General features: G+C 47.3%; 1 protein-coding gene across 5 annotated transcripts in view; it reads left to right on the top strand.

Annotated features, from left to right (window-relative positions):
- SLC38A11 (solute carrier family 38 member 11) overlaps nt 1-4,020 on the top strand; it is a 52,487-nt gene extending 48,467 nt beyond the window's left edge. For 4 of the 5 annotated variants that reach the window (XM_019480644.2, XM_059727329.1, XM_019480643.2 and 1 more), the window contains one exon: nt 3,020-4,020. In XM_019480644.2, the coding sequence (XP_019336189.1) occupies nt 3,020-3,265 (246 nt within the window). In that variant the 3' untranslated portion in view covers nt 3,266-4,020. The remainder of the gene's footprint in view (nt 1-3,019) is intronic. The other variant, XM_019480646.2, reaches the window with a different exon arrangement.
- The last annotated feature ends 6,563 nt before the right edge of the window (nt 4,021-10,583 follow it).

Consider the following 10,583-nt stretch of genomic DNA (forward strand, 5'->3'; position numbering starts at 1 on the left):
AAAACAGCCAATTTTCATCACATGTATAAGCACCCCAAGAGTCCATTTGTTCAAACCCTGACTGTGGTCCAGAATAATGTCTTCCAGCATGCTGTGCTGTGCTGGACTGATTCCTAAACTGAATGCAGTGTGGCTAAAGCTATCAGGCATTTGGTGTGGGCTAATTAGAATTGTTGAGTGACACTGCTAATGAGTCCACCCTTAGCCCTGTGCAGACATGGCTATGTTGATTCCAGTTGAAGCAATACCCTACCTGGAGCAGTGTATGATGCTTGTGGACAGTGTCCCGGAACATCAGTTTATTGTTTAGACATGCCTTCAGGATAGGATTACATGCATCTTTATCCAGAATATGCTGTGCTTTTAGGCCAAGATGTAGTCTCCTAAAAGTTCTGGATTTGGACTTTCACAAAGTTGGAAGCATTGCTGAATAGTATTATGCTGAGAATTATGCCCAAACTAAGTCTATTCCATCTCGGAGGAAAGGCAGCAAGAGGGCACAGCAGCCCCCCTGGTTCTCCAGGGACCTAGCAGACCTCCTGAGGCTAAAAAGAAAGGCCTACAAAGGATGGAGGATGGGAGTTACCTCCAAGGAGGATTATTCTGTACTGGTCCAGTCCTGTAGGGAGCTGACCAGGAAAGCCAAGGCTGCAACTGAACTCCAGCTAGCTTTGAGCATCAAGGACAATAAAAAGTCCTTTTTCAGATACGTGGGGAGCCGGAGGAAAAGCAGGGGCAACGTTGGACCCCTGCTGAACCAGATGGGGCAACTGACAACTGACACCCAGGAAAAAGCCAGCCTATTAAATAGGTACTTTGCGTCAGTCTTTCATCAGCCCCATGGGACGCCCATGCCCGCTACAGGGCCGGGAAGTCCGGGTGAGGGTGATCCCCTGCCCTCCATTAATGCTGACTTTGTGAAGGAACATCTTGAGAAGCTGGATACCTTCAAGTCAGCCGGCCCTGACAATCTTCACCCCAGGGTACTCAAGGAGCTGGCGAGCATCATAGCCCAGCCTCTAGCGCGGATCTTTGAAAACTCTTGGCGCTCTGGTGTAGTGCCCGAAGACTGGAAGAAGGCCAATGTGGTGCCTATCTTCAAGAAAGGGAGGAAAGTGGATCCGGCTAACTATAGGCCCATCAGCCTGACTTCTATCCCGGGGAAGATCTTAGAAAAGTTTATTAAAGAGGCCATCCTTAATGGACTGGCCGATGCCAACATCTTAAGGGATAGCCAGCACGGGTTTGTTGCGGGTAGGTCTTGCTTGACCAATCTCATTTCCTTCTACGACCAAGTGACCTATCACCTGGACAAGGGAGATGAGATTGATGTCATATATCTTGACTTCAAAAAAGCCTTCAATCTGGTGTCCCATGATCGCCTCTTGGAGAAACTGGCCAATTGTCGCCTTGGGTCCTCCACGATCCACTGGCTGGAAAATTGGCTCCGGGGTCGGACCCAGAGGGTAGTAATTGATGGAAGTCACTCATCGTGGTGTCCGGTGACCAGTGGGGTCCCCCAGGGCTCTGTCCTTGGACCCATACTGTTCAACATCTTCATTAATGATGTGGACACTGGAGTCAGAAGCGGACTGGCCAAGTTCGCCGATGACACCAAACTTTGGGGCAAAGCATCCACGCCAGAAGACAGGCAGGTGATCCAGGCTGACCTGGACAGGCTCAGCAAGTGGGCGGATGAGAATCTGATGGTGTTCAACGCTGATAAATGCAAGGTTCTCCACCTTGGGAAAAAAAACCTGCAGCATCCTTATAGGCTCGGCAGTGCTATGTTGGCTAGCACTATGGAAGAAAGAGACTTGGGGGTCATCATTGACCACAAGATGAACATGAGCCTGCAATGCGATGCTGCGGCTAGTAAAGCGACCAAAACGCTGGCTTGCATCCATAGATGCTTCTCAAGCAAATCCCGGGACGTCATTCTCCCCCTGTACTCAGCCTTAGTGAGGCCGCAGCTGGAGTACTGCGTCCAGTTTTGGGCTCCACAATTCAAAAAGGATGTGGAGAAGCTTGAGAGAGTCCAGAGAAGAGCCACGCGCATGATCAGAGGTCAGGGAAGCAGACCCTACGATGACGGGCTGAGAGCCCTGGGGCTTTTTAGCCTGGAAAAGCGCAGGCTCAGGGGTGATCTGATGGCCACCTACAAGTTTATCAGGGGTGACCACCAGTATCTGGGGGAACGTTTGTTCACCAGAGCGCCCCAAGGGATGACGAGGTCGAATGGTCACAAACTACTACAAGATCGTTTCAGGCTGGACATAAGGAAGAATTTCTTTACTGTCCGAGCCCCCAAGGTCTGGAACAGCCTGCCACCGGAGGTCGTTCAAGCGCCTTCATTGAACACCTTCAAGATGAAACTGGATGCTTATCTTGCTGGGATCCTATGACCCCAGCTGACTTCCTGCCCTTTGGGCGGGGGGCTGGACTCGATGATCTTCCAAGGTCCCTTCCAGCCCTGATGTCTATGAAATCTATGAAATTTGCTAAAACTACATTACACGCTGATACATTAAGCTTCGTCATGCATTAGCAAGCTTCAGTTTCTTCTTTTGAAAGGCAAAAGCAGTATTGCCTCTGATCATATCTTCTAACACCCTGCCAGGCAATGCTCCTAAATATTCCTTAATGATAAATTATTTTAGAACTGTTTATATATGGACTTTGCTGTACTTTTGTAGCTGGTAAATTTCATGTAATTTTAGTTTGCTGGATAAAATTTCACCCTGCTTCAGCCACATGAATATTTACAACTATTTTCTTAATCCTGAGAGATTTCAAACAGTTTTTACAAGTGCCTTTATGAATTGCTAGTGTTTGGGTAAGTGAAATACAATATCTAACCCCGTGGAAGGAAACCCCCTCACTATATTCCAATTTCAGTTCATAGGAAACACTTTGCACAGTTCCATTTACATATAGGAAAATTGCAATTGTTCATTTTTTTATGCTGGAGACATAAGTATACATGCTTATGGATTTTGTTGTTGTTTCCTACTCCCAGGGTGTTCTCAGTGCTACTCCACTTATTTTCATCATCCCTACAGCGTGTTATCTGAAGCTGTCTGAAGAGCGTTGGAACCATTCAGATAGTCTCATATCCTGCCTGATTCTCACTGTTGGTGTATTAGTGATGACAGTTGGCTTCGTTTTGACTATTTTGCATCCCCAAGAATGTAGCCATGGAAAAGAAATGTTCTACTGTTTCCCTAGCAATATCTCTCTTTACAATAGTACACTTCCACCTTAGCCAGTATCCTAACCATGAGGATATACTACCTGTCTCCTGTGAACCCAATGATAATTTAAATATGACAGGAACAGAGTGTTCTTACATTTTCACATGAACAAAAATATTAAACTGTACAATGTATATGTACACATTTTGTTTAATGCTATATCCTTCTCCAGATAGGAATTCAGCTTTAATTTTTAAGGCTGAAATGCTTTAAGGTTCATTGCCTCAGACCAGACTGTTCAGTCGAGTCTTGTTATATTGCATGACTGATTTGGAAACCCATTGCGAAGGACTACATTTTGCAAATTAGTAAGTCAGGAAACAAACACTAATAAGAAGCTTGGAGCAAGCATCTCAGAATGGACTTTTTCCCCTCATTTAAGTGTAATTTAGTTTTAATTATTTTATAAAGCCTTACAGAACATTTTACTAGCATCTAATAGTATATTGAAAGATTTGACCATACCATTCTGCTGTTATGTTTTTGCAAAGAATTTGAGGTAACCCTGTGAATTCTACCTGTGAATTGTAGAATAAGCAGCTTAGAATAAAAATTGCACCCCCCTCACCAATTGCCGGGTGAGGGGGGAAGAGTCATGCACCAACAGACTCTCAAACATGGGATTTGGTGGTGCAGAGACCTTGACTTGGTTTCTTTATGATGGCAATTTTACACAAAGAACTGTGAATGACAAGATTCCACTGTAAGAGTTGTATGCTTTAGGGTTTTTTTTTATAAAAACATGAATAAAAATAGCATTAGTGTCCATATGTGTTTTTTAATCATTTTTACTATTATTATTTTGATTCAACAGAACATACTTTCAAAATCATTACCAAGCAAATAGCAGGGTAGAAACTAAATTTACAGCACTCTAAATGTACAGCACTACAGAATTCTTTATATTTGTAAGTGAATTTGTTCCTTTTTTCTCCTGACACTGGAGAGTGATATGGTAGCCCTAGTAACACTGCTCAATATACGGGTAACAGCATAATCCACAACTTTCACTGAAACGATTTTTATCTATGTCTACTGAACTAAGGCTTCACACATAAATAATGTAAAAGTTAAGCCTTGTTTCTCATTGTACTGCTATGCTTCTGAAAATACTTTGTTTTGCATCCATATTAAGACATGTTCACCTACTTGGAATCTGTTTATGTTATCTTAAGATCTTTATGCCAAGGATGTGTTGATAATGAGCATATGATTGTGTGGGTGGGGCAGTGATATGCCCATGCGCTGCCTCTGCCCCTTACTCCAAGACCCCTGCCCCCCACCCCAGCCCTGCCAGACCCGCCTCCCTCCCAACCCATAGCATCCTGCCCCCTAGGCACTTCCGGTGCCCCTCACTCCCAACCCACCGACCTCTGCCCCTCCAAAACTGCCAGTGCCCCTCACACCAACCCCACAGGCCCCTGCCCCTCAGTCCTGCTGGTGCCCCTTACTCCTGACCCACAGACCTCTGCCTCCCTCCAGCCCTGCCAATGCCCCTCACTCCTGACCCGCAGCCCTCCCCCCCCCCAGCCCGCCTTGCTGGTGCCCCTCACTCCTGAGTTGCAGCCCCTGTCAACCAGCCCTGCTGCCTAAGCAGCTCCTGCATTGTGCATGCACACATGCACACTGTCCCTTTACCTAGGAGTGGCTTGTCAGGGCCCACGTGAGGAGCACGTGACCCTCGACAGCCAATTACCTTGCTCTCTGCTCTGATCTCCAAGCAGCCAGCCTGGGAAAGTAGAGGAAAAGCAAAAACCCGGACTTTTGCTCTAATTTTAAAAACCCACCTGGATATGAGGACAGGGGTACAAAAAAGACAATATGTCTGGGAAAACCCAGACATATGGTATCCCTAGCCAAGAACAATAGTCTAATTTTTCCAGCTATTTAGTTGGTCTAATAAAGGATATCATATCTACCCAAAGAACCTTGTCTGCCTGTGTCCTCAGACCAACACGGCTACAACAAAACACCTCTTGGAAGAATGTGAAATTTCCCTCATGCATCCATTTGGGGTGCAAATTAGTCCCTGGGTTTCGCTGAAAATCTTGAAAGAGAAACCTACTTTCATGCTGTTGTGACCTAAGACTGCAATAAATTGTATAAGGAACACATAAGGTCAGAGCTGTCTAATAGGCCTGTATGAATAGGGAAGTATTCGATTTGGATTTGCCCAATTCAGAGGACAGCGATTCAATTTGGTGATTCAAATCACTGTCCCCATTCGATCTGGCCAAATCAGAATGAGAGATTCATCGCTGATTCGGCAATTTGGATTGGCCAGGGAAAGGCAGGCACAGCTGGGTGGCTACAGGTTTTCCCATGTCTCCTCCAGCTGTGCCTGCCTCTCTCGGGGGTGGGGACCCGCAGGAGAAGCCCCAATAAGTGCCCTGCCCAACCCCATCCCCAGCCTGGCCCCAGTCTCCTAGCACTTCAAAAAAAAAAAAAGTGATGCACTCACCAGCCTCAGCAGTGGCAATCAGGGCCTCTGAGGGCTCGTGGCAAAGGTTCCCCATGCAGTGGGGATCACACTCCCCCGCCTGGCACCTGCGCAGTAGCTGCCCTATGGCACTGGTGCAGTGCAGCTCGGCAGAGTGTTGCGCACTGTCTGGGAGCTGGGACCACTGCAGCTGAGCAGTTCTGGGGTCTGGCTGACTGCTGGAGGCACCCCAGCTCCCAGACAGCACCCTGCTGAGCCGCGCTGCAGCTGCACAATGGGACAGCTGCCACACCCATGCCTGGTGTGGGGTAGTGATCCCCACGCCCAGCACTGTGCAGGGTGGGCTCTGCCACGAGCCCTCAGAGGCCCTGATCACTGCTGCCAGAGTTGGTGAGTGTGGGGCTTTTTTTTTTTTAAAGTACCGAGAGTCTGGGGGCAGTCAGGGCAGCTCAGGGGGCTTCTGTGGCTCCTCTGGCTGTGCCTGTCTCTGCCCTGGTAGGAGGGGCATTGCCCCAGTGGGGGGGGGCGCTGTGGGAGAAGCCCCCATGGCTGCCCTGCCCAGCCTCACCCCTGCCTGGCCCATTCAGTTCCAGGGGGGCGGGGGGGGGAGGTGCATGCAATGTCTGGGCAACAGCAGTGCATAGCCCCTGCTCCCAGCACTACTGTGCCGCATCCCATGCCCGCCTCTCACCCTGAATAACACCTCCCTGCCCCAGCTGGGCAACTTTCCCCAGCCCCAATCCCTCCCTCCCTCACGCCCCTTCCCTCCCCCAACCCCAACAGATTTACCAGCTGGAGGCAGCTGTGTCAGCTGCCTGTTTAATCTATGGCTGAATCTCTGAAGTGCCCAAATCGATTTGATTATTCAAATTGATTCAGAGCTTTTAACTGGTTTCCTGATTCATTTCAGATTTGGATATTTGGTCCCTGAATCAGGCTGAATCTCCTCCAAATCAAATTGGCTACTGAAGCTTCACACAGCCCTACTATCTAACTTCTGAGTGACTGGGAGCTGCACCACATATAGTATGCCCTGTATCCCCATCCTCTGTCCCCTGCACGGTGAGTACCCCACTAACCATGCCATCCATGCACCAGATGTGTGTGCCAGCCATCCTTACCCTGGGGTCAAGGGTCAGGAAGCTGAAGTTGGAAAAGGACAGGGAGCTGGCAGACCCCAGTGGCAGTATCAGGAGACTGAGGCAGGTAGTGGTGCCTGGACAATGAGCCTGGGGGCCATGAGTTAATTTCTTGGGGACTACATAAGGCCTGTGGGTTGCCAATTGGACAGTCCTGATTTAGGTGGTGTCTAGAGTCAGTGTTATTGGGTCCTGGCATATGATTCTTCTGAAAGAACCATGGCAAATACGTATCCTGCCTGTTCAGATCTTTCACTGATTTTTAGACTGGGTAGAGGAAGATTTGTCATCTCATCTTCTTCAACCCATTCTAGTGCCCAGTTTTTTATGATGCTTAGCAATTTGAAAAATGTCAAGCCTGGAGTAGCAGTTGTTGGTTAAATATTTGCAGTGCTAACCATAAGTATAACTAAGTTGGGGTAATCAGGGCACCAACCCTAGGCCTTGACTTTGACAGTGTGCCAGAATCACCCCCTGGATGGGGCAGGAAGCACCTCACTAAGTAATGTATCTCAGGGCAAGGAACCTGTGGAGTGAGCAGAATGGTGCTCACCCCCACCTCCAGAGAGCCTGCCAGAGTAGACATAGCCATGAGTCCAATAAGTATTTAGTGAATGAGGCATCAGGATTGGCCAACGGACCCTGGACACAGGGCTGCTGCCATTGAAGTGGAGCTGATGCTACTACATCAGCAGCAGCAGCAGCCAAGCCTGGTAAGACTTCCCTTCCCCTTGCCCATGTCCTCCCCTCCCCCATGTACAGTGGTCAGCATACCCCCATACCCTCCACCCCAGGTGCTCAGTGAGCTCACTATGCCTCCAGTGCTGACAAAGCTACAAAAGCTCTTGTTATGCCATATCTTAATGCATGCATTTCAGTATATTATTATGTATGGCTCAGTAGTTTTATGTCACAAATGAAGTAAGTGAATATAATGTTCTCCCAAGTATAAGTATACCAGAAAGAAGTCAAATGTGATGGATACAAGAATTTAAAGTTATTTGCTATTCTGTTAATGGCTTTACACACTACAATTCCTTTCTCTTCTACATTATGCACTACAACTTTTCTCTGTTGAAACCATGCAAGTAATGAAATCCTTTATCTTTCTTTTTGACCCATGAGTTTTAAAAGAGAGGTATATTTACCAGGTGACCTAAAGTAAATATCATTCTGCATAATATCAGCTGACAATACAGTGCACAGATCCAATGTCATAATGCAAGGAACAATTGAGAGAGATTTCAAGCATAGAAACCTGTCCTGCAAAATGCTAAGTAACGCTTAGAAAGTACTAAGGAGGAAAAGGTGACACAGTATAGGCTAGTCACTCCTAGGGGAGGTAAGGATTTATAATATTTCTGTAAAGCTGAACAAGGGTGTGCAACATATCCTGTGATAGGGCTAGCAGCACAGGCAAGGCTTGTGTGGAAAAGTGGAGCTGAGGTGTCCTGGACTAAGGAGTTAGCCCCTTGGTAAAGCTCAGCTTGTCCTCAATGGTCAGCAAAGGATGGTAGAGAGAGGTTTGGGATGGGAATACACCATGGTGGTGTCTGTTATTCTCTGAGGCAGGAGCTGGTAGCACGTGGCCCACGGGGCAGATCCAGCCCATGGAACTACTGAATCCAGCCTGGGGACTTAGAACTTTGGCACCATTCAACAGCAGGGGGCTTCAGTTGTAGGAGCTTTCCCTATGCTACCATGCAGACAAGTGGCGGCAGCAGCTGAGTCATCTTGCCTGCTTTTCTGCCCACATCAAATTTTGAGTGGGTCATTCTGCCTCCAGAAAAGATTGCCTACTCTTGCTTTAAGGTGTCACTGTGCCCTGCCTTCTACCTGGCATCAGACTGATGTGACTAAGTATTTCTCTTTACTCAGGGTATTAAGAATCTTCCACTCATTGACACTGTTCATTGCCGAATTGGGCCTACTAGTCATTTCTCTGATTTGACTGTAATCATTGGTGATGCGTAGGGGGTGCATGTGCACCCCCTGAGAGTAGTGGTGCACCCCCTATGAAAAGGCACTACCAACACTGTCAGCGGCGCCTGCAGTTGGTCGCTGCTCACCACCCTACCCTCCTCCCTGCCAACACCATCAGCGGTGTCTGCGGGCAGTCAGCGATTGCCCCTGGTCAGCACTCGCCACCACCACACCACCCTCCGGCCACAGGAGTTCACCACTTACCGCCACCGTGCTGCCACTGCCACTGCACTTCCACTGCTGTGCCCTGCCAGCCGCCGGGGGCATGCATCATTCATGACTGCAATCTATCTACAGTTAATAATGGAGTCTTTTGACCACAGAGCCAAACTGTTTTCAAGTCATGCCACTTCTGTTGCATATTCTCTTTTCAAGACCTAATTTTCTTCTCTTACCACATTATAATAATCAGTTCTTCTCAATTTTGCCACCAAAATAATCTTACTGAGGGCTAATGATCTCTGAAGCTCTCTTCCACCAGGCACAATTTATCTCCACCTTACCTCTTTTTCTGCTTTTTTTTCACCAAGATACCAGCCTTGATTCCCCTGATTCCACAAGATACCAGTCTTCTCCCATAAGTAGCTGTGTTTTCTCTCTTGCTGCTTTATGTGTAGGAGAAAAATCTACCAAAATCTGCAAAATTTCTATATTATTAACATTACATAAAGAGTATCCTTGTATCTAAATCCAAATCCCAATGCAATTAGTTTAAGATTGATTTTATCACCAATAAAAAGATTACCACTTAACAGTTTATTTTAACCTTTTCTTCTGTCAGGCAGTCCCTTCCAGTGAACTTGTCAGTTTTTCCTTTCAGCAGAAAGAGGATTTGATAAAGAATATAGAATTAATATATATCACAAAAGAATTGGGTGGTGAAAGTGATTTCAATAAATCTAGGAACCCAACACAAGTTACATCTGCCACAAAATGGGCTGTAGCATTTTCGGTACCATGGTTTTCAGAGAGAGAGTGAAAATCACTTGGGGCCCCAGGCCATATTTGAACCAGAGGTGTCCTCATAAGTGGCAGGCAGTCTGGCAGCAGCAGGTCAATGAGAAGCCTGAAGGAAGGGGTCCAGGTGCACAGTGATGGCTTGGGGGTGATGCTGACTGAAGTTGCAGTACCCCTGGACTGGGTGGTGACCTTTTGAACCAATGACCCAGTTTTGTTCTGTGGGCATGCTCAGTTAGAGCACTATTTTGGCAGGAAGTCTCTGAGGTGTTTTAAGAGACTCCAATTTGATACTTTTGATGGACAGGTAAAGTGCCAAGTGCACTGGAGAGTGCTGGGTGCACAGGCAAGTGTTGTGTGCACCTGCATGCTTGATTGGTGCCTTGTGTGTGAGTGACAGCTGCCTGTCTGCAAATGTGGTTAAAAGGGACTGATCTGAAGAGATCTGGGTCTCTGCCCCTGTCGTCTGTCTGTGTGTGTGAGTCTTTGAAGCTGGTGCATGGGTCTGTGTGTGTCTGGAGGGCCCGCAAGGCCAAATGTCATCACAAGCTGGTGTGACTGAGTGCTGGGGAAGCTGAAGGTCACTGGTGTGCATCAGCAGTGAGTGGCAGGTGATCAGCAGTATGAGCTGGGGTGGTGAGCCTGCTGTCCTCTCTCTCAGAAGCAGCTGGAGGAACAGCTGGCTTCTGTTGGTATTTAAATGTTTGCTTTTTGGCCCACGGGGCCAATGGTAAATACAAATGGTATTTAAATGTTTGCTTTTTGGCAATTGGCTTCTAGGTATATGTACATGCATTAGAATCTTTCAGG

The sequence above is a fragment of the Alligator mississippiensis genome, chromosome 4 (genome assembly GCF_030867095.1).
Source record: "Alligator mississippiensis isolate rAllMis1 chromosome 4, rAllMis1, whole genome shotgun sequence".
NCBI classification, from domain to species: Eukaryota; Metazoa; Chordata; order Crocodylia; family Alligatoridae; genus Alligator; species Alligator mississippiensis.